General features: G+C 40.0%; 1 protein-coding gene across 2 annotated transcripts; it reads left to right on the forward strand.

Annotated features, from left to right (window-relative positions):
• The first annotated feature begins 14591 nt into the window (after window positions 1-14591).
• On the forward strand, window positions 14592-24393 carry PCDH18 (protocadherin 18). Of its 2 annotated transcripts, none has more exons than XM_021525915.3 (4): window positions 14592-17491; window positions 18402-18490; window positions 18620-18783; window positions 23197-24393. In XM_021525915.3, the coding sequence occupies exons 1-4, from the start codon at window positions 15008-15010 to the stop codon at window positions 23865-23867; spliced, it is 3408 nt and encodes a 1135-aa protein (XP_021381590.2). In that variant the 5' UTR covers window positions 14592-15007; the 3' UTR covers window positions 23868-24393. The 2 variants fall into 2 exon arrangements, with proteins under 2 accessions (XP_021381590.2, XP_021381591.2); XM_021525916.3 differs by having other exon boundaries at window positions 18405-18490.
• The last annotated feature ends 561 nt before the right edge of the window (window positions 24394-24954 follow it).

Consider the following 24954-nt stretch of genomic DNA (forward strand, 5'->3'; position numbering starts at 1 on the left):
TCTGAGGAAAATTTGGGCATAAGCACTTGAAAGCAAAGACGTCAACTTGTGTTTTCCAATGACAAAATTTGAGTTCCTTTAAGAAAAAAAAAAGAAAAATATCTTTCAAAACAATTGTGACTTTATTGGCTTCATGTTAACTTACAAATGCAACTATAAACAAAATTAAAATATAATGCTGATTATATATGTGTATATGTCTTTATGTACTCATTTTTACATATTTACAAAAAAAGGTAAAATTGCAGAAGCAAAAAATTAGTGCAATTTAGGTGACAAAGAGTGTGCAGTGTTCACTTGTTCACTCAGTGATTCCTATACAATGAAACAACTTATGTGTTATTATTGTTGTTATTAATATTGTTGTTGTTGTTGTTGCTTTGTTGTTACTATTATTATTGACATTTGGGTTTGTTTTCCACAATAATAAATATAATACAGCATGAAATTTCACTGAGAAGTTGTGTCAAAACACAAAACAGAGTTACGATCACACTTACTGATTTATTGGAGAAACTGCAACTTAATGCAACAGCTGCAAATGCAATCTGTTCCAGCAATGCATTTTAAGTCCTACATTTTGTTCATATATATTATATTTTTTAAATTTTCTTATTAATGCTCCTTTTTCCCCTACAGTGTAAAAGAAACATTCAAATCCAGAAGTTCTCCATTCCCTGTATCTTTTTCTCTGAGGAAATGATTGCTTTTCAATCTGCCATTCATCTCATCCACGTAGGAGCAAAGTGGATTTTCATGTTAGACACCTTTCTTTTGGATCAATAAGGAATCATTGGAAAGGTGAGTTTGAAAACTAGAGTAAAAAAATATATGTATGTGACTCCTGTGTAAATGAGTCCTTAAATATGTATGAAATAGAGAAATGTTTGAATCCCTCTTCACCACCAGAGCCCAAGTGGGTTCTTGGCTCAGCAAGGGAAGTCGCATTTTGTCAAGGAGATGTGCAGAGTGTTTTTTATTTCAGGCAACTTGTTCCTTGAGGTTAAATACATGCCTGTAAAATGGAAAAAAAATGGGTCATGTTCTATTAGGTTTTGCAAAAATAAAGGTAAGCAAAAAGTAGACTTTGTAAAAGGCCACGGAAGTGCCACTGTGAGGCTGTGAGTCCCTGGGCAGCACAAACTGTCATGGGAGTTAGTTTTGCATAATAATGGCCGTATCTCTTGGAATTGACCTGGAGTATAAATGATAGAGTTTTGCAAAACTAAAGCTTTATACATGAAAGACAAGAGCCTCTTCTTAAATTTTAGAACAAATCAATTATTATAATTGAGGTACAAAGACTGAGCTTGTATTTAAATAACAGGGTTTTCTCCAGTGGGTCAGTCCAAAGACAAACATCAGGCTGGCCAGGAAGGCTTCGGGCTGTTTTTTCTTTTTTTTTCTCTAAGCAATATAAGCTTTATAAAACAACTGCACATTGTCAGTTTTAACTAATATGTGGACTAAAGAAATGGGAACTGGCTACTGCTGCCAAGTATCAAATGTTCCTCATTTCTCCTGATCATTTGTACTTTTTTGGTTCAGTCAGATTTTGAGTAGTCTTGGCATTAAGGTTATTTCCACAATGTTTCCATTTGGGTCTTAACTTGCTCTAATTAAAACTTGTGTCTAGATTTTCTGTTGCTCTTAAATCCAGTGATTCAGGATGATTTGAATGATATCTACTTTTTAAAAAAAGATATATACTTTTAAAAAAAGCTGTCTTATCAAGGCTGGGGGTTTTTATGCCAATAGGTGTGTTTTCACATTTTCTGAACAAAATTAACCCCTTAGAAAACATTAAACTACTGTATTTCTACCAGTATATTAACCTTATGACTTTACTTGTCCTTTCTAAGGGCCTGAGATGTCTCCCACTAGAAAGACAGATTTTATTCATATGTATACACATATGTATACATATATGCACATACAGACATGTCAAATGTAAGATGCATCTGGATGCATTCTACAGATAATTTATATGCCATAGCAGGCCCTTGTACAAGAAATATGACATTGTTCATATGTTCTATCAGATTGCATCTCCAAGTCATGTGGATTCTTCAATCTTTTGAAGAATTTCATACTGTTGACCAAATACATTTAGACTGGATAAACTTTCTTTGCCCCTCACCTTCCCCTTCCCTTTCCATTTCCTTTTCCCTTTTCTTTGCCTTTCCCAGAAAGCAAAGCTTTCAATCAAAATATTTTCTTGACCTGTGGGCTCTTCCTAAGTGTTTCACTGCTCAAATCTTGGTCTTTCTTGCTTAAAACATTTGTAACTTGGATGGGAGTTAATGAGCCCCACTTGTCCTGGCTCCCAGCACATGGGCCCTGGCATCAGCAGAACTGCAAGGACATAAAACCTGATATCTCTTTCTCAGTACCTTTGTTATGCCTTGTGTGTTTTGTTTTATTTTGTTTTGTTCCTGCTCTGTGGACTATATTTGCCTGTCAACTGGTGCTGAAAAAGGAACTGAATTCAGAACATGGCAAATTCCCTGTGTGGCTGTACAGACACAGCAGCACTGCAGCTGCCCATTCTCTCTTCCCATGAAATGTGGTGCCAAAATTTAAGTTTTAGACTTGATAAAGTCCTACATGGAAATCACTTCTTTTTACAAAGGATCTTCTCTTTTTACTAAAAAAAAATGTAATGGTAGAAAGCCCCAAGTGTGGCACCCACTTCAAATGAATGTAGTTCTGTTGGCAATTAAATACATTAAGAATGTACTTAAGTTTAAAAAGATATATGTGTGTGCATATATAGGCATATCTACACATATATAAACTAATTTTCTGGCTCAGAAAACAAGTCACAATGAGCATTAGAGAAACAGCAAAAGAAATTCCTCTAATAAAACAATAGTATAAGGCATCTACATCAAATATAGTGATAATCATGGGAAAAGGAAATATTTTTTCCCTCAAATCCCAAAGAAAAGACTGATGTATGTATTTTTCCTAGGGATTTGAAATTCAAGATAGATGTTGATACCTAGCTTTGTGGGTATTCTCTGTTACTGCTCATAGCATTGGTGTACCATAATAATGCTATATGTCAAGGTGTCATTCACTGAAGTAGTTTAGCAAAATAGAATGTTTAAAGGAATGGTCTGATTTTTTTTGTACTTCAATGGATGTGGGAAATTTCACACTGAATGGAAAGGAAAGTCTAATTGTCAAAGATACTCCTTCTTAGGGCCTCTTTAACCAGCACAAACACTAAACCAAACAAATTTACTCCAATTTCTATATCAGTTTGATTAGTGACAGAAACAGGTATTTTAAGAATATTTTTCTGTGATTGTTTGATGGTAACTAAGTCCATGAGGCAACTCAGTATTAAGTTGATGAAGTTGAAAGGACTGATTCAACCATCAATTGTCAGACTGTTCTCTTTTCCATGGTAGCACTTACATAGGCTCAGGGTTTATTTCCCTTTTTATTTCTATAAAAATATATATTCTTTCAGGTGTGTTATTGCTGCTACAGTGCCAACATTTCTTTTGTCTTTCAAGGAAATTAATTTATGAAAAATTAATCTGTTCAATTAAACTTTTTTATGGTAAAAGTGAAATTGAATCTGGCCCACATCAGTAGTCATACAGTGGAAAAAAAATTATTTCCTTCTTTTAATCCTGTCAAAAGGAGAGACCTTGCCTGCTCCCTGGTAGAATTTCGCCCAGTAGCAGATTTTGGGGAGGTGGACTTTAGAGACATTCAGGTACTCGGGCATAACAGACATTCTGTTAATATATACAGTGCAGGGAAACCAGAAACACACTCTGTCCCTTTGCAGCCTCCAGTATTTTATTTTACTCCATGTAACTGAAGAGGTGGCCCTTTACATCCAAAGTCAAATCATCCCAAGCCATCAGGCACTTAGGAACTGCAATGAAGTTTAAGGAGTACCTCTGAGAATTATGTTTTCTCAAGTACTAGGTAGGGATCCTAATCTTGCTGGATAATTTCCAGATCAACTCTTCTTGTGCTTGAATGCTGCTTGACCCTCTTGGGAGGAAGATATCAGAACACAACTTAATTCAGAGGATATATAAACTATAACTTTCAAACCTATGCTTTTAAAACGTTATTGGCTGCAGGTATGAGGCATCCATATGATCTAGGAGCCACCTTTACATTTCATCAGGATTCAGTGATATGCACTTTGGCTGAAATTATAATTCATCAATGCATGTAAATACCTGAGTCAACAGATTCCATCCTTCTCGTGCTGAGATCAACAAAGACTCTGGAGTTTATCTTCATTAGTTGTAAATGAAAGCTGGTGTTAGAGCCATCTTAGGAAAAGCTTCTTTGACATCTCTAAATGAGCCAAGGTGATCCCCAATGAAAAAATAATAACTGTTTAAGATAAAGGTTTGCACAGCTGAAAAAGAAAGCACCCAGGTTTACTTTTCAAACAGGCCTGAGGAAATACATGCTGATGGCTTATATAGCACGTATGGCAGGTTGGATATTACTAAACTGGTTTAAAATCAGAGCAAATGTGTTGTCTAAAGTGATCATAAACCCAAATTAGCAATAAACCCTCTCAAACTTGTCAAAAACACTTAATACATGCTTGTACAATTATCATTTGGTTTCACATCTTTTAGAATTCAAATTTTGAGGGATTTTTATTGTTAATTATTGAATCATTTCTTTATTGAGGAATTAAAAAGATGATATTTGAACTATGTTACAGAAGATATAATAAAAATATATTTCCAAAATCAGTGCTAAAACAACATAGCTGGGCTGAAAGTTGCTGGATTGCTCCTAGCAACAATACTAATCTTTGTAGTGGAGCTTAACTCGCATAGCACTTAATCCTGATAGTAATACAGCAAATCCACTTAGACTCTGAAATTTATTTTACCAATTTCCCTTTTTTAACTATTTGTTGAACTCCTTTAACAATTTCCTTTAATGGAAATTGTCCATATGTCATACTGGGCAAATTTCATTTATTCTGCATTTCCTTTGTAGTTTCATTTTATGACACAAGTCTACAAAAAAGTCTAAAAGAACAAAACAGGAGACCAATATATTAAAAACATGGATGTCCAAAGGAAAAGCACCCATGAACAACAACTATAAATACCTGAAAACTCTAAAGGCAGGTTATCAAGATACATTTCTAGATTTTTTATTCCTTTTTTTCTCTAAAAATTTTATATGTACATAGATACATAGAAATACAAATACAAATACAAATACAAATACAAATATATATATATATATATATATATATATATATATATATATATATATATATATATATATATAAAATATACATTTTATTTCAAGGAAAAGTCCAGACAGCTATATTTTAAAAGCATTTCAGTTAATGCTTAGTTTCAGCCACCACAGTCTTACTATTTATTGGTGTAGTGAATTTATGGAAAACAAATGCCAGCTGCCTCATTACATCATACTGAAGTGTTCCAAGATCTGATGTTTTGGACCCAATAATAGAGGGAAAAATGTGGGTGTACCCATATTTATGCAGCCTGGTGATAGAATGCATTCCAGTAAGTTAAGGTTATTTTGGAAGTCTTGCATATTTATTTCAGTTGACATTCAGTTGAAACAAAAATCATTCTGATAGAGGAAAACTTTATTAAAATGGTTCCAGGAAAGCACAGCCCATGCTTTTGCTATGTTTTATATACACTTTATATCTTTTTGCTGTCCATAAAGATGTTAAACTTTATAGTGAGAAAGGAGTGGAGCTCTTTCTTTTGAACTAATGGGCTTCTAATGAATTTTATGAATGCTAACATGTGCACAATACATTTCATACAGTTGATACATAATGCTCTGCTTCTACAATGGGTCTGTGTAAATTAACTTTGAAGGGTATACATGCTGGTCTTTCACCCAGTAATTGCATGATGTGAACCCTCACAGCAGCTGATTTCAGGGTTCACCCTGGCTGATTCTTGCTGGTGGAAATTTGCCACAATGATTACATCATCTTCCAACAAACCACGTGTGTATAACAACAGTCAGCAAACAATTACTTAAAACCCTCTAATATAATTTGTAATTTGACATAATAGCCTTTTCTTTCAGGGTTCACATTTCCATGACAAAGCCTGGGGAACTGGGGCATTTCTGCAAACAAGCAGAGGCTCTGGACATCATCAGTGGGGGAGATGGCCTTGTCCCTCTCCTCAGTGCTCCAAGCTTGCACAATCTCTGTACTCCCTGGAATTTAGGATTGAAACTGTGACACTCATCATTTTGGAAAACTTTAAAATGCTCCCATTTATTTCTTTTTAGCCCTGAGCAAATCCAATGCCCATCTTATGTTTTCTCTAACGAGAAAACAAGCAAGGGGGTGGAGGAAAATAAGCCTCTAGTCATGATTTATGGAAACAATAACACTACCTTGAGTTTTAAAAACATCTGAAAGCAAATGTCATGCCCCTGCCTCCCCTCCAGCTCTCTGTGATGTTTTCCATTCTCCTGTGTTACAAAGACTAGGAAAGGCTGAGTCTTAGGAAAGATGTGTTGTGGTAAAAGTATTTCTGCTTTAATCTAATATTCTCCAGCAGGGTCACAAGTCATTAGTTATGCAACATTTGAAAACTACAGAATTATTGCAGATTCAGGCCTTGAAGCCCTTCTGTTTTCGTTGTTCATAGAGAGAAATCCTTGACATATATACAGGAGATAGATTGGTTTAAATTCTCTCCCTCTTCCTCCTTCCCCTCCTTGCTGCTTTTAGACAAGTGATTTATTTGAAAAATGTGTGACTTTTCTAATCATCCATTTATGGGGTAGGGGTTTTTTGTAGCAATAAAAAGATTTAAGGCCAGCAAGGAGGAATTATGCAGCTTCTATTGTAAGGAAATGTAAAATAATTGCAGTTTTATGTGGGGTGAGGACACTTAGAGGAATGTGAAGTCTTTATCTGCAGATGTGAGTTAACATTTTGTTTAGACTGTGGCTGCCAGAGGAAGATGTGGATAAACAGAAGGTCTGTAAGGAGGAAAAATTTTACTTTTTAGTCTTGTTTCCAAATTAACTCAAAGGTGGGAAATGTGCTTTTTTTGCATATCTTTACAAAAAAAAAAAAAAAAAAGAAAAAAATTTGTTTTTCAGATCTTAGCAAGTGGTTGGGAATAGAGAAGGGCAATTACACACAATGCTACTGAATCACAGAAAAAGGTTATAGACTACTTACAGAAAGCATACATTAGCACAGATCTCTAGAATGTGGTTTTCAGGAATGAAGTAAGAGAAGGGAAAAGAGAAACTATTATGACTATTGAAAGTGTATCACCAGTGCTGTCTGCAAGGCTGTTGATTTTAGGCTGTTTGCAGCTATTATCTCAATTTGCTCTTCCTTCCCTGAGTGTTCCCCTGTGCGATTTGTTTTCACAGCCCCCTGCCCAGACTCAGAGGCAGAGGAACCCATAGGTTCAAATGAATGATAATGAGCATTGTCACAGAGGCAAGAAAATTGAGTCCTTGCTCTGGCTGCCTGGCCAAGAGCTGCAGGAGCTAATTGTGTCAATGGTAATGAGACCAAGCAGGCAGCAGATGCTCACGTGCCTTTACAATCCAAATCCCACCAACAAATTCCTCCCACAGAAACTTTGAGGGATGTCTTGGCACCCTGGAGATGGCGATAGACCCAGTCTCAGCCACATGCCACCTGCTAGAGCCATTGTTAAAAAAAAAAGAAGGAGGGAAAAAAGTGCCTATTATGATAACAAAGTTGTTTGCTGTCTCTTACAATGACTTTATGGCACTAATTTTACCACACTGCAGCTATTGAACAAATTAAAAGAAAAAGGAATATCTGATTCTTCATAGAGAAATATTTTCATTGAGCACTGTTAATCACTTACTTGGGAAGCCAGATGTTCAGTATATGTTAAATATTCTGCTGAAAAAACGTGCTTGCCTTTTTCCCATTACAGCTCCCACTGTGTCTGCTTCCTCCAGCAGATTTAAATTTTCACGTGTTTTCCCATTACACTGGAGTAAGGAGCATGTTTTCCTCTTTCTTTTTTCCCAGAAAAGTCAAGAATAAAAAAATGCAGATACCCATGTGGAGTACTGTATAAATATTTACTGTAAAATCAAATCGACAACATATTTGTTCCTTATTCCCAAAGCAAACTGGGTGGTGGATTGTGCCTGGGGTTTTGGAGAGAGAAAGGCAATTATGGGTTCCTTAAAGACAATAGTTTTTAATGCAAGCTTGCTAAATAATTTTTAATGTAAGCTCTGCTAAACCAGCAGAGAGAGGTTTAGATCCTTCCAGGAAATATTTGCCCAATAGCAGCTGTTTTTGGGGAAATCTGCTGAAATGTCCTTTTTTGCCACACCACTTTGTGTCCAGCTTTGCAGTCCTGTGGGGCTCACGCTCTTCAAGGCATTTTTAACTGACTCTGATGCTGCTCAAAACCTTTCTGGGCATTGGGCTGGTTCCCTGTCAGCCTCAACATCAAAATCTTAAAACCATTAAGGTTGGAAAGAACCTATAAGGCCATCGAGTCCAACCATCAACATAAAGCTGGCAGATCCACCAGCACCATTTCTCCAAAGAAGGCAAAAGCATCTTAAAAACTCTGGAGCTACTTCTGGCTGCACCATGGCTGAACAGGGTTGAACTCTGGCTATGTTGAATATGATTGACTTGGTATCCTTGGAACATTTTAGTCACTAGCAGCTGCTGGAAGTAGGTACATGTGTGGATCTGGATAATTTGGCTTAGGCTGTCAGTGGAAGATTGAACATGTGCTTTTTTCTGGTAAAAAGACACTTGAAACACCAATTATGCTCCTTTTTTAAACTCCTCGGGGTAAATGAAGATGTTACAACTCCATAAAAGCTTGGGTTGAGCCAGCAATTTAACAGACCAGGTATTGCAGCCCTGACTAGATTCACATCTACACCAAACTTCAAACCTTTTATTCCACAGAAACCCCACTCCTGCCAAGAAAAGTATCCCAAATGCAGCTGCTTTTTCTGCTCTTTAGAGAGTAGCCTTGGAAGTATCATCACATCCTAGACAGTGTGTTGCAGGGTACAACACATTTGTCAGAACAGAGTTAGCAGCAGTTTCAGACACAGAAAGCCTTTCATAAATTTATTCATATAAAGTATTTCAAATTCCAGTGCATGTGGTGCATGAGTTTGCTAACATTTGGAATAAAACCAGATGTTGGAAATCCAATGCTACACCACCCTGTAGGACTGATTATACCTCAGGCTGAGAGCACAGCTGCTGCTGGTGTTTTCCCTGTGGGGAAAAAAGAGCTCTGGGCTTTCTGCCTGGTGAAAGAACCCCTTCGTTCCTTGCTTGGCATGAACCAAAGGTTATGGCCACTGCTCTCCAAAGCCTTTGGCTCTCTGCATTTTATGTATTTCAGTCGAAGGGATAATAAGGCAGAGAAACAATGCCTTAGGAAATGGGCAGTTATATCTGCTGCACACAACAGGACCTACAGCTTGGCTTGGGTGGCTTGGGAAGGAAGTGGAACAGGGACACACAAAATTATGTTTGTTGGCTTGGGTGCTTGGGTGCAGAAATGTGTTACAGTCCTGACTGGTGCCTTTTCTCCCAAACATCCAGAATGCTCAAACCCTCTTTTGGCTCTAGCATATGTATTTCTCTTTAAAATGCACTTTTGGGTAAACAGCTATCAATTAAAGACATTTTACTTCATACTTTACAAGACAATAACTAAACAAAATGACAAATGCATTAAAATGATCAAACAATGGAATTTCCATTGTATACTGTGCCATGTTAACTAATCCTAAAAGTAATTCAAAAGCATCTGCTGTTATATTGCAGGCATTTGTTTGCAATAGGGATTTAGTAAACTGTAAGATTTATGCATATTTCTCTCTTTTCACTTGGTAAATCTTTGAGAGATAAAAACTTTATTGGTGCAGAAAGTGACTGAATATCTAGGTACTTACCATGCATGGAATATATATGAGTTTAACTCACAATTTATATACACAATGCTGCATTGGAAAACTGCCTTGGAAATTTACTCATGTAGCAGAAAACATGATCCCCTGCCCTTTGCTATGATGATTGATGATAATGTAAAACCTAATTTTAAACTCACATTTCAAAAACTTTCTCTCTCATCAGCAGGTGTATAGAATTTGGTGGTTTGATGCATTTTAATGACCCATCACATCTTTTTTTAAGAAGTAGAAAAACTGAAAATTATAGGTCAGGGCTCTGAACTAATTTTCTCTGTTTACTGCTTCCTTCTGGGTCTTGGATTTTGCTCCAGGGCTTTGAGTGTTTGGCTGTTTGTTGGGGCAGGAAAATGCATTTTCCTGGTACAGCTATTACCTTTACCTGAAGTCTTCTGGATGTCTGTGAGGTAACAGAGTGGCCTTTGAGACAGCTTGTGGAGGGCACTTCACAGTAGGGGCAGTATTCTAAGTGGGAACAGAAACTGTTAAAACAGATTATCTTCAGTGGGAAGTACTGTGAGGCTTAGGTATACATGTATATTCAAGATATAGATTTTGTGGAGGTCAGAATTGATAACATTAGGTGGAGTTTTCGCTTTTCTGATTTTTCTGCCAGAATTCCTTATCCAATTTTTGACTGCCTTTTCATGTGAACTAGGTAGCACATCTGAGACACATGGTTTAATATTCCACAGATCAAAAACATGTGCTCTGCCTGACATATTTGGTCTTGACTAAGAAGACTGTGATCCAGAGGCCACATTTTTGATAGTCCAGTGGTCTTTTCTGCCTTTAATATCTCTTAAAGTAAGTCAGCCTTTGATGCCCCTCAGTGCTGAAAAGTACATCAGATATAAAGCGTGACTGATGAGTTAGTAGATTGGACAAATACAGCATTAATTTGTGATAAGTTTTGTTATATGGCTGTCTATGCAGAAAAAAAAAAAAATGGAATTAAATGCCAGTTTCCTTCCACCCAGCCCAAAGAACAGCATTACATTTACCTTTGATCAGCTTTTTGGGCTGAAGAGTGAGTATAAAATGGCAACACTCATTTGCCTACAAGAATACCCCTCACTCAGTCTGGACTCAGGCTGCAACAGATGGAAAGAATAGTTTTACTTTGGGAAACAGGTTTGTTGAAGAGGGATGGAGGGAGAGAGAGGGAGAGAGGAAGAAAGAAGCAAAGGGAGAGAAGCAAGAGGGAGAGAGGAAGCTCCTCATGTTTGTCATTCATTGTGATGGAAATGTCTTTTAAAATACACTACTGACTTAGGAAGACTTGTGTTTCACATTCATTGCACAGGTGTCAAATCAAATTTTATCTTGCAGTGTCTTGCGCACTGGAGCATAGCTCTTGTGGCATTTTGTAACATAATGCAACATAAGGCAATAAATCATACAGAAGTGAATAAATCATACTGAAGTGAATAAAACCTCATTTTTGTGTATGTGTCTTGAGGAGGGGAATGAACCAAATGGCACAGTTTTAATGTGCTTCTATCATTGTTAAGAAAATTTTTTTTCTCCCATCCTTGCTGAGGGACTATTTATCAAAATAGTTCTTCAAAGTAAAAATATTTTTCACCTTATTTTTGCATTTATATTGTGCATTTAGGGGATCATAAACTTTTAGAAGAAAGTATAGGCTTGAGAGCTTAGTGAAACACCTCACAGTAACAAGACAGACTTTAAAGTGTATCGACCATAGAAATAAACCTCCTTTCAGCTAACAGAAATAAACCTCCTTTCAGCTAAGTGAAGAATAATTAATCTGTTGTGCAGCTACGGTTTCTGAAGCAGCACTGCAGACAAATGAAAGTGCAATTTAGAGTCGGTTTGATTTTCTTTAGTGCATCAGTGAAGAACTGGAGTGCAGCTTTTGGGAAGAAGCTTGTGGTGGCTAGGTCTTTTAGGTGGGAATAACTGAGATTAGTCTCCAGGAGGCCAGCAGCAGTCTGCTCATGTGCCTAAGAGCACTCACAATGCCATGCTCTCTAAGAAGCATCTGCTGCCTGCACGTGGGACTCTCTCTTTTCTTTGTGAGGGAAGTCTGTCATGTCAAAGGTGGACTGGAGTTTAAGACACTTTCAGACAAAACTCTTTCACTGCATGTTGGAGGTAGCAACCTTAGGAGTGCTGTGATTGCTCCTAAGCCCCCTGGGGAAACATCACTTCCAGAAGTGCTATACGCTTAAATATTGCTGCATCTAAGCAAACAGCCTGAAGATATGCTCCTTCTCACTTGCAGCTTATCAAATGAAAAAATAAATAAAGAAAATTGAGACTTCTTCCATACTTTAGTTCGGAATTCAGGACTTTCTCCCTACTGTAGCTCAGAATTCATGTGCCAATGACATTTTATCCTAATAAGTTCTAGTGGTCTGTTGCAAGACAGTGTGGACTTAAGTGATAATATGGCATGTAATATGACTGATAAAGTTGTAAAATAAAAAATAAATTTAAAAAGGGAAAAAAATAAAGAAATGAGGTGCTGTAATTCCTATTGGTAGGTATCCTGATCTCTATTATTTTACAGAGTGTGTCTCTGAGAAACACTAATGTGACAAAGTGGAATTACTACTTGGAAAGTGATAGAAATTGCATAAAGCAAGCCCTGCATATCTAGGTCTACTAAACAGTTCCTTGGAAGAACATGTAATCATTTAAAAGTATACATAATAGTTATAAAGCAATGGAATTATTTTTACTATGAATTATTCATCTCCTGTACTCATCATGTAAAGGGGTGGTGACTTCTTTTATCAACAAAATACTTTTTATTGACACTAAGAGCAGCATTTAATTAAACCTCTTTCCCCAGTTATCGTCAGAAAAGAGTTTACACTTGTACTTTGGAAAAATGTTTTAGGAAGATTTATCAAAGCTGCAAAAAAAGGTGGCCACGAACTAATGGAATTATACTATCTTTGAATTCTCTCCACCAGAACTTAGAATGGTCACTAATTCCTTTCTTTGCTCTTTTGGTGTTTGCAAAGGGGTTCACTAAAGCCTGAATTGATATAATTATTGGCTTGGATTGTTAGAGATTTAGGCCAGATGGCTATGGGTTTCTAAAGTCCCAGTTGCTTGTGTTAGCTTTTCTAGTTTGCCTATAGGGTTTTGGGGATCAGCAATTTGAAAGGGCTGCAAATTTGTAAAACAGTATTATTCATGGGGGCAGAATGTTCATCAGCGTGACCCAGTACTAAATACATTCATTATGGGCATTTCTATTCTGCACAATTTGCCACACGGTGCTAGTTTGTGGAAGAAAAAAAAGAGACAATGGCTTATGAAATGCTTTTGAATGCTTAAAAAGAAGGAGAGTTCACACTGAGCCTCCTCTGCTTTCTTTTTCAGCAAAAACCTTCTTAGTGACTTTGGCTGAGCTCTGCTGAGAGCAAGTAAATCGGGCAAATAAGATTTACTCTTTACTTTTTTGAGACATGCCATGAGGGGAACATAAGAGAGGGAGAAGAGCAATAAAAAAGTGATAGTATCCTTATGGGCAACGCTCATAATCAAATGGACAAAGTTAGCAAAAAAAAACCAAAAAAAACAAAGAGAAACATAGCAAGCCTGTGGATAAAATGGTAAAAGCATATGTAAAAAGGAAGTGGAAGTCATATAAATAGATACATTTGAAATTAGAAGAATGCATCAGTTTCCATGTCCTGAATGCAGCCTGAAGCTCACACATGGATCTGTGTGCACATTTCTGGTGTGCACAAAATACATATTCGACTCAGACATAAGATTATGTTTTCCTGTGCAAATGTGTGGGAGTGTAAATAGTTTTCTGCGACATCAGAGAGGGAGGAATTTGTCGTTTTCTAAACAATCTGTCTCGTGGCTTTTTTCCCTTCTACTTGGCATGTAGAAGGTGTGCTCAGCACCGACTGTCACGGTGGAGCACGAAGTGCTGTTTCAAACAGGATGAAAAAGATCATGTGAAGGAGCACTGGAACAGCAAATAGAAAAGCGCAGGGACGATGGCACACATGAACACACAGAGGAAAGGGGCTCGGGCAGAGGCAGAGATGCTGCGACAGGCAGCCGGGGAAGGAGCAGGGAATGCGAAATGTGGCAGGAAGACTTCGGGAAGAAGGAGGGCAGGTTTGGCGGAGTGGAGGAGCTCTGGCAGGGCTGCGAGCAGGAGCACATACCCTGGGAACACGCAGGTTGGATCAAACAAGCAGCAAGAAGACGCTCTTGGGCGCAGGTAGCGAGGCGGCACCCCCGGCTCTTTTACCAAGCGAACCCACTTAAATAAAGGCTCCCAGCGAGTTAAGCAAGGGCTAACCTAAAGTATGTCAATAAAGGAGCGCGATCGCATTTCTCGCGGCAGGAAGGGGAGGCATTAAAATCACAAAACCTCGCTTGAAATTGCCGTGGAAATTCGGGGGGTGGGGAGGAGAGGCGTTGATTGAAAGTTGCCCATCAGTCACTCGCGCCCCCAGCCCCCATCCTTGGCGGGCGCCGGGCTGCGGGTCCCCTCCCCTCCCTTCCCCTCCCCTTCTCTCCCCTCCCCTCCCCTCGCCTCCCCGGCTGATTGGCTGCACTGGGCTCAGCACAGGCCGGGCAAAAAGCTTTGTCTGGGGACTTGGAGCGAAGTTGCGGAGGAATTTAGGCTGGAGCCGGCGAGGGAGGGCGTTCAGTCCGGCGCGGAGGACGGGAGGACGGGAGGACGGGCTGCGGCTCCATCCCGCCGGCTCCCGGCGCCCCTGGATGCTGAGGCTGGGAGACGAGCACCGCAGCTGCCCCGGAGCATCTCAGCCTGCAAGAGGAGAGCCGAGTCAAATGAGCAAGCGTGGATTGCTTACAGATTGTATCTGGATGTCCCGGCACGGTGTGTATAAAGAAAAGCCAAAAGTTTTCTGATCTGTAAGTTATTAATACTTGGCTGGCTAGAAAAGGCGTTTTCAAGCTGGAAAGGACCAGATGTGGTTTGGATTTAAAGTGCCGAAGGAAGGCAAAAGAATTGCTTTTTAACTTATTGGGAGAAATTAATTGCAAAAACTTGCAAATGTATCGAATCGACGGTAAAATGCACTTTGTATTCATTTTTGCACTGATCGTAATATCTTGCAATAATGCTGTGCTGGGCAAGAATTTGAAATACAGGATTTATGAGGAGCAGAGGGTTGGATCAGTAATAGCAAGACTATCGGAGGATGTTGCTGATGTTTTATTAAAAATGCCTAACCCTTCCTCAGTTCGGTTTCGAGCCATGCAGAGGGGAAATTCTCCCTTGCTTGTAGTCCGTGAGGATAATGGAGAAATCAGCATAGGAGCTAAAATTGATCGGGAACAACTGTGCCAGAAAAACTTAAACTGCTCCATAGAGTTTGATGTGATCACTCTGCCCACTGAACATCTGCAGCTTTTCCATGTTGAAGTTGAAGTGCTGGATATTAATGACAATTCTCCGCAGTTTTCCAGAGCTCTAATCCCCATTGAGATATCAGAGAGTGCAGCTGTAGGAACTCGGATCCCTTTGGACAGTGCTTTTGATCCAGATGTGGGAGACAACTCCCTTCACACTTACTCCCTTTCTGCAAACGATTTTTTTAGCATTGATGTGAGAACCAGGACTGATGGTGCTAAGTACGCGGAGCTGGTTGTGGTCAGAGAGCTGGATCGCGAGTTGAAGTCCACTTACGAACTCCAACTCACTGCCTCTGACAAAGGGGTGCCTCAGAGATCTGGGTCATCCCTCCTGAAAATCAGCATTTCTGATTCCAATGACAACAGCCCTGTCTTTGAGCAGCAGTCGTATATTATCCAGCTCCTGGAAAACTCTCCTGTTGGGACTTTGCTCATAGACCTCAATGCTACTGATCCAGACGAGGGCGCCAATGGGAAGGTCGTGTACTCCTTTAGCAGTCATGTGTCTGCCAAAATTATGGAAACTTTCAGGATAGACCCCGAAAAAGGTCACCTGACCCTGCTGAAGCAAGTGGACTATGAAGCAACCAAATCCTATGAAATTGATGCTCAGGCTCAGGATATGGGGCCAAATTCTATTCCAGCTCACTGCAAAATCATAATTAAAGTTGTGGATGTGAATGACAACAAGCCAGAAATCAACTTAAATCTGATGTCCACAGAGAGAGAAGAGGTAGCTTGCATCTCTGAGGGGTCACCCCTAGACACCTTTGTTGCCCTGGTCAGAGTGCAAGATAAGGACTCTGGTGTGAACGGGGAGGTCGTTTGTAAGCTCCATGGGCATGGCCACTTTAAACTTCAAAAGACTTATGAAAATAACTATTTAATCTTAACTAATGCCACTCTAGATAGGGAAAAGCGATCTGAATACATCTTGACTGTAATAGCAGAGGACAAGGGAACGCCAAGTCTCTCCACAGTGAAACACTTTACTGTCCAAATCAGTGATGAAAATGACAACTCACCCCGCTTCCAGACAAACAGATATGAAGTTGTTATCTTGGAAAATAACTCTCCTGGAGCATACATCACATCAGTCACAGCCACAGACCCAGATCTAGGTGACAATGGGCAGGTGACATACACTATTTTGGAGAACTCTGTTTTGGGAAGTTCTATAACCACCTATGTGACCATTGACCCCTCCAATGGGGCAATCTATGCCCTGCGAACCTTTGATCACGAAGAAGTGAATCAAATTGCCTTCATTGTCCAAGCTAGGGATGGAGGGAGCCAGCAGCTCATTAGCAACACCACAGTTGTACTCACCATCATTGATGAAAACGACAACGCTCCTGTCATCGTGGGGCCGGCACTACGCAACAGCACGGCAGAAATCTCAATCCCTAAAGATGCTGAAATTGGCTTTCTTGTCACCAGGATAAGGGCTACAGACAGAGACTCTGGTATGAACTCTGAACTCAGCTGCTCCATTGCAGCTGACAAGGAAAACAGCATCTTTGTGATGGATCCCCAAACTTGTGACATCTCTATCAATGTGAGTGTTGAATCAGTTCCAGCAAAACAATGGGAGTTTTTGGTTATAGTCCAGGATAAAGGCAGCCCTCAGCTTAGTACTAAAGCTCTTGTGAAATGTACCGTTTTGGAGCATGTTTATTCATTTTCAAGCACCGAAGCAACTTTGGTAAGCCAGCCCTCCCTGGACATCTCCATGATAACAATTATATCTTTAGGATCTATATGTGCCGTGTTATTGGTTATTATGGTCATCTTTGCTACGAGGTGCAATCGAGAGAAAAAGGACACCAGGTCTTACAACTGCCGTGTGGCCGAATCGACCTACCAGCACCACCCAAAACGTCCCTCCAGGCAGATCCACAAAGGGGACATCACCCTGGTGCCCACGGTTAATGGCACTCTACCCATCAGATCCCACCACAGAGCCTCGCCGTCATCGTCCCCAGCCCTGGAGAGGGGTCAAATGAGCAGCAGGCAGAGCCACCACAGCCACCAGTCGCTGAACAGCCTGGTGACCATCTCCTCGAACCACGTGCCTGAAAATTTCTCCCTGGAGCTCACCCATGCTACACCGGCTGTCGAGGTAAGGTCCAGCCCTTGGTTTTGCACTTCCATTCCTGCAGACACTCATTTGGAGGAGTACACACACCCCTGCTTGCAGTCTGTGGGAGAAAGAGGCAGCCACATCTGTGTGACAGATTTCTCTTCGATGTCACAGCTTTTCAGTTTTACTCCAGTATCAACAGATTCCATTGCTCTGAGGAACAGGGTTAAATCTGTTGTTAATAGCATTATTCCTTGGTTCTTCCCTGTAGGGTGAAAACAATGGAGTGGAGCATAGTGCTCTGCCCTGTTCACTCTTTCCTCCTTGCCCTCCCTCTCCCTCCTCTCTGTACAGCTCCATCTGAGAAAGAGTGCCTGAGTATTCATATTCAGAAACAATCCAGGAAACTCTTTTATTGATGGGGGTGCAGAACTAAAGCATTCTGACACAGTTTGAGTACGGCTGCAGTAACACATAGCTGCAGCCCTATCTCAAACTTTGAGACTCCCTGTCTCAGTTTTTACTGGAAATGCTGGGTCATAGCTTAAATAAATGAGAGCTGTGTCCTGGTAACTCTTTACATGCAAGATGTTTTTTTTTTGAACTAGGATCCTGGAATATTAATGGCTTGATTCTAATATATTAAACCAAAACAAAACTCCACCTCTGTTTAATTGCTTGTTTTACTTGTTAAGGGATTAATTATTATGAATTCTGAGGCTAATGAACAGCATCAAACTTCCTCATTTTACAGATTCTTCCTGTGTCAGACACTACACTACCAAATAGTCTATTGTACTGCATTAAATATGTGCAGGAATTTGATTTAATTAAAACTTAAAGGGGAAAAAAATAAACCAGAAACAAACCTGAGAAGCAAATTAGTGGTTTTATGGCTAGGAGCTTGAGCTTTAATTTCAAGGAATCAGTCTTTTCACCTTTTCTTTAGCAGGTTTCACAGCTTCTCTCGATGCTTCACCAGGGCCAGTATCAACCAAGGCCAAGTTTTAGAGGAAACAAGTATTCCAGAAGTTACAGGTAAGAATCCAGTTTCTTCTGCTACATATGAGTGTACATGGATCAGAAATATAGGGACACGTATTTTTAAACAAAAAGTGGACTATAGCATACTTGAGGTAATGTAGTTCTCCACAATTCTCTTTGCAGATATGCCCTACAAGACATGGATAAATTCAGCTTGAAAGACAGTGGCCGGGGTGATAGTGAAGCTGGAGACAGTGATTATGATTTGGGGAGAGAGTCTCCAATTGACAGACTTCTTGGGGAAGGATTCAGTGACCTTTTCCTTACAGATGGAAGAATTCCTGCAGGTAAGAGCAGAATGGAAGCTGAGCAGTTTATTTACAGTTCTGCCTGGCTGTTCACCATGATAAAACTACTACTGAGAAAGCAAAAATTCTTTAGCTTTCAAGTCTTGTGTTTCCTTCCTTTTTTGCTTTGCTTCATGATACATACTGAGTTGAAGCCTTGATGCATCCACTAAAATGAAACCTCAGATGCAACTGCAAATCTACCCAGAGCAATGCCTACTTTTTTTGTTACTCACATCATGAGCTGGCTCCAAATTCCTCCTAAAAGTATGATCTGCTCTAAGTCCTCAGCCTTTTTTTAATGACTGGGTGGATGGTTTTGCAAAGCCAGACAGTTGCAGTTTTTTAAAAATACAGTGACCTATAATTTGGGAGATAGGTTTTCCTCAGTGGATTTGAGCCATAGGACACAAAGTTTTACCATTTAGAAAATGAGTGCGAAAGTGAACTAGGAATAGGGATGGAGAAGAAAGAAAAGTGTTCTTCCCACTGAAAAATGAACTTGAGTAGCAAGGGAAGGTTCTAAATATTTCCCAGATTTTAAATCTTGCAACCCTAATTTCTGGAAGCAAGAGCTTATGAGGTACAATTCAGGGGCAGAGAGCAGAAAAGAAAAATATTAGAAAAGGGTGAGTGACAGTAGGATAAACACACATAAACATATTCATGTGTATGAAGTATTGCTTTTAGATTTATGCCCAAATAAAAGTCGAATAAAAGGTCATGGGAATTCATGCTTAGTACAGATAGAAGAGTTTTGTAATTACTTTAATAATTATACAGCCTCTGGTTGTACCCTAGATCTTTTTCTTACTTCAGATCATATTTTGTTTTCTCTGTATAACCAGAGGGCCAGATAATTTCAGTAGGGTTCACTGAACCATGTTTATAAATTTAACAAGTTTAGTAAAGTAATTTTATAAATGGAGGCCCTTTGCTCTGGGGGCTGGTGCAGCACATGGCCTTCCTAAAGTGACCCCCATGTATTAACCAGGGTTGCTATGTTAGACAAGACAGAATGCCAAATGATCAAATTGTTTTTCTGACACATTGTAACTTTAAAATTTTCTGTGCAGATTTTGCTCCTGTTTAGGTCCTGTATTACAAACCCAGCCATTCACCTGCCTCCTCAAAAGCGCTCAAAACCAGAGGCCTTGAAGCGTTACTCTGTTTTCAGAATCTTTTACCTAAATCTGGATTTTTAATATATTTTTATTCTCATCCTCCCGAACTCCCACTACTTACTCCTCTGCCAGCTAGCATGAGGCATGTCTTATTCTCTCATATGCTTTAGCAAGGAGGCAGGGAGGGATCTGCTGGAGCTCTCAGCTGGCTTGGGGAACTTGAAGTGCAATGGTGTTTGCACTGGCACCCAGCCCTGCTGCTGCCAAGGAAGAGTGATCCCTTTACAGTGGGCAACTGGGGGCTGCCAGCAGACAGGAATGGTTGTTGTCCTCTTAGCTGGCTGAAATGCCTATGACCCATTTTCAGCTCTTACAATTCCCTCTCTAAACAGTAAGCCTTAGGATAGGACTTCCAAAAATGCCAGGCTAATTAAATTCAAAGTAAAGGAAACTCCTCTCAGTACAGACAGAACTGGGTTGGGCTATCAAGATTGGTATTTAGTCTCACCCAGATGTCCATTTACTGCTATGTGTGGCCTTAATCCTTCAGATAAGACTGTTGAACCTTTTTGGATGAGACCTGAATTGATCTACAATCCCAATATATGCAAAGGAAAAGAAAACTTCCTGAAGGTTTCCTGTTCTCCATTTTGAAAGGTTTCTGCATTGTCAGTCTAGACACAGGCAAAAATGCTGGGGGAAGGTACTTTCAGTTTGTCTATTTAAGGTGGAACAAGAAAGTAATGGAGCCAGTCCCTCAAAACTCCACAAATTACATGATTAGAAAGTTCCATAGCTGTCCTTGAAAGACTTTTTTTTTTTTTCTTTTTAAATCTTAACCAGCAAGCTTTAATGTCTGGAAAAAAAAAAAAAAGTGAAAAAAAAAAAGTTGTTGTGCATCTGGCCATTTTAAAATTTCTTGCTGATTTAAGGACAGATTGTGTCACCATTCAGTTACTTCAGAATATCTTTTGATCAGGAATGTCAGAATATATTATTTTAAACCAACACCATTCCTGATAACAACAGCTGCAAAACTGTCACTAAGACAAACTTTGCTATTAATGAAATGCCAGACCACTGAAAATATCTAATGAATTTAAAGGAGTCTTAAAGGAATCTTAATTAGAAGTGTAATCCTCACCTTCTGGGATGAATTGAGAACTGGTCATGGGTCACTTAGATGTCTTTTGACAGTTCTAACTCTTGGGCATTTTCTGTAAAATGTCATACATGGGAGCAAACACTTGCAGGCATTTCAGTCACTTGTATCACAACTTCAGCCACTGATATATTCTAGTTTGCTTTGTTTGCTTGAAACTTCCTGAATCAGCAGTTATTTTGCAATAGATTAAGCAATATCCAGGCTGCAATCTGGGTTTATAATCTTGAAGAAATTCGTACTGTTGGCATGCATGACATGGAGAAAGTTTATACTTATAGGAATGGAAAGGCCATTAGGAAAGCAAACAATATGATAGGCTGTGTATAGTGCAAAAATATAGTTCTGACAATATGAGAGTAGGACTTCATAAATCACTAGTACATCCAAAACTGAAATGCTCTGTTCAGTTCTGCTTACACCACTACAAAAGATTTTTTGATAAACAGACTGGATCCAGAGCCAGATGGGAAATGTGTTGAGGGAGCAAGGAAAACTTCCAGGGCATGACTGCAAACATTTCTTTTGCAGCCAGTATATGCTGAGAAAGAACAAGAAGCTCTGTTCTGTGTGGGATAACCTAACCATTAAGTGATATGGGCAGGAGTTTCTTATGGTCAAAATAAGCCTACTGCAAAGAGCCTGTCATTTCTGAAAGCTGCACCCAGCAGCACCCAGATCTTCTCCAGCATATCTGGCAGGCAGACAGACACACAGCCTGAGGCAAGGCTTTGTGTCCTATGATCAGGTCCCTTTGGGCTGGAAAATTGAGCATGTCTCCCAGCACATCCCTCTCTGCAGATCTGTCAAATTGGGCTTTGCCTGTCTCTGCTTTCAAGAACTATTCCCAGACCTCTTGGATTATTTGCAAAGGACCCTTGCAGTGCCCCTTTGTGGGCCAGTTTGGACAAGGTAGCACTCAGGGTTGCAGCCATTTGCCCCAACTTATTGCTTCTGCCTGACAGACATCAATAAACCAAGAAGCTGGGAGAGCAGCTCAGTTGTCTTCTGCTCTTCATCCCTCACGGCTGACCTGGATTCCCATCTACTGGATTAGAACCCTCCTTATACCAAGGCCTGAGCCAGCATGGGCCACTAACTTGGGCTACAGAGCTGCAAGTGTACCTGAGAGTATAAATCCAGTAGAAACACCCAGAGTCACACAGGCTGGGAATTAGACCCTAGGTATCCCGATAGTGGATTAAAATTTAAGTGATTGAGGTAGAAATTGAGTTAGAAAGGTAATATGGCAGTGGATCACCTTGAGTTCTACATATGCTTCATTGTCAGAACAAAGGAATTGTTTAATGGAAAAGGAGATCCCTCTGCAGGTTATTATTCTTTGCTCTTTGTTTCCCCTGTCCATTTATTCCCACTTGATTGCTCTGATATGCCTCACTAGTTGCATGTGGAAGACTTCTCTTATACTCAAGTGAGTGCTTGGAGGTAGAAATTTCTTCTTTTTATTTTATATTTTTTTAATAAGCCAGAACTGTACAAAGGGCTCGTGTGGCTTCCAGCCACCAGTGCTTGTTTTTCCACCTGGAATTTACATGTTTATCTGAAGCCTTAGTGTCGCTATAGGACACAAGAAAGTACAACACGAGCCACTGTGATGGCAAGGTAAAAAAGAAGAAGGTTTATTTTCTGACTCCAACTTTTATACTTTTCTAAAGGTGACAGTGGATTGGAGAGTGAATGGGCTACCTCTCCAAAGACATTGGACAAATCACTAGTATATCAACTTTTTCTACCCCCACGAAGGAATGTAAAACAATATGTTGTTTATAGAAATTGTGTGGGAAAGTTTTCTAACAGAATGTAAACTCAGAAGGCTTTAGAAAATCTTAAGAATCAGGGCGACAGCCTTAGTTAAGAGACTGCGTTACTCTGTCACATGAGCTGCACTGGTTGCTCTCGTTCTTGGTAATGGAGGTACCAGAGCATGTTCTTGCACACACAAGGTGCAAGGAGGTATTTGCCACGTTCTTGCACACTCCAGGTGAAACCAGTCACCAGATTTGAACATCTCTGGGGAAGTTCAGTGCTGGTGAGAGGATTCCCTGCGAGTGCAGGTGCTGTGTGCAGCAGAAGGGCATGCTCACTCTCCTGGTGTCTCTCTTGCAGCCATGCGCCTGTGCACGGAGGAGTGCAGGGTCCTGGGCCACTCGGACCAGTGCTGGATGCCACCGCTGCCCTCTCCCTCTTCCGACTACAGGAGCAACATGTTCATCCCTGGGGAGGAGTTCCAGTCCCCCCAGCAGCACCTGCAGCAGCAGCACCACCACGGCCTCGAGGAGGATGCCCAGGCAGCTGACGCCGGTGAGAAAAAGAAGAGCTTCTCAACATTTGGGAAGGACTGCCAGAGCGAGGAGGAATCGGGGGACACCTGCACCTCCTCCCTCCTCTCGGAAATGAGCAGCGTCTTCCAGCGCCTGCTGCCTCCCTCGCTGGACGCCTACGCGGAGTGCAGCGAGACGGATCGCTCCAACTCCTTGGAGCGCAGGAAGGGACATTTGCCAGCCAAGAATGTGAATTATCCCCCGGGGGTGGCAGCCTGGGCAGCCAGCACACATTTCCAGAACCCTGCCAACAACGGGCCCGCTCTGGGGACTCACTCGGGCGCGCAGCCTTCGTCCAAATGGCTGCCAGCCATGGAGGAGATCCCGGAGAATTACGAAGAAGATGATTTTGACAATGTGCTCAACCACCTCAGCGATGGCAAGCACGAACTCATGGATGCCAGCGAGCTGGTGGCAGAAATTAACAAGCTGCTGCAAGATGTCCGGCAGAACTAGTTGTTTCAAAAGCCTATTTTTCCATATTTATGGAAAACTGGAAGGGGAAAAAAAAAAGAAAAAAAAATAGACTGAGGAGAACTGGCATTGCCAACTAGTTGCATTTATCATAAATGTGTCTGTGTATGTTGAATATTAAAATACTGTATTTTCATATGTACACAATGCAAGTGTGATTATCTTTATCTGTATTTTAAAAATACATTTGTACCTTATATTTATGTGTAATTTAACAAATAAAATTTTATTTTTGTACACCCACAGCAAGCATGTTTTCCTAAATGTATATAGGTGGTACCACCCTTGTCAAACTTAAAGCATTCTTGCCACACAGGCATGTTAAAAAAAAAAAAAAGAAAAAAAGAAGGATTTTGTTTTCCCTTATTATTTCTTTCAAATGTTTCAAATACAAATTGAAAACACTGAAAAAGTTATGCAAATGTTAGTTTCAGTAAATGATCCAACACCTTTTTTTGCAATGTTTTATTCTTATAATAAAGAATTGTAACTCCCACGAAACCTAAAATGTCTTTTATTTTGATGCTTTGGGTCTATAGAATAATTTTCTCATTTAAGTAACTGATTATTGCAGGCTGAAGTTTTCCTGTCTTTGGCACATAAGTGTCTTCCCCAGTGAACAAATCATGAATTTTGTGATGGGTCTTCCACTGTGATCTCTGCAAAAAAAAAAATGTAAATTTTTGTGCTGTTGCTACACTGCAAAGCCAGTTGAAGTCAGCAGTGTATACTTGAATGACAGCAATAAAATCAGCTTTTCTGACCTCAAGCTGAATTCTGAATTTATGTAAATAAAAAAATTGCAATGAATTCCTTTATCTTTGTAAATGACACGAAAATAAAAGCAATATTGCTTCTTCCAGAAAAACAGCTATATTTTGCCTCTGCACAGCAGCTACATTTTTGTATTAGCTATATTCTCTATTGTAAGTGTGCATGTCTTTTGTTTGCAAAGCAGTACAAAAATGTTTGAACTTCCTAGCAAAAGGCAAGCCAGCAGGTACATTTGCTCTGGCTGCATCTCATCCTTCCACAGTGGGGCTTCTCTCTGTCCTAAAGCTCAGTGAAA

The sequence above is a fragment of the Lonchura striata genome, chromosome 4 (assembly GCF_050655825.1).
Source record: "Lonchura striata isolate lonStrDom1 chromosome 4, ASM5065582v1, whole genome shotgun sequence".
NCBI lineage: Eukaryota > Metazoa > Chordata > Aves > Passeriformes > Estrildidae > Lonchura > Lonchura striata.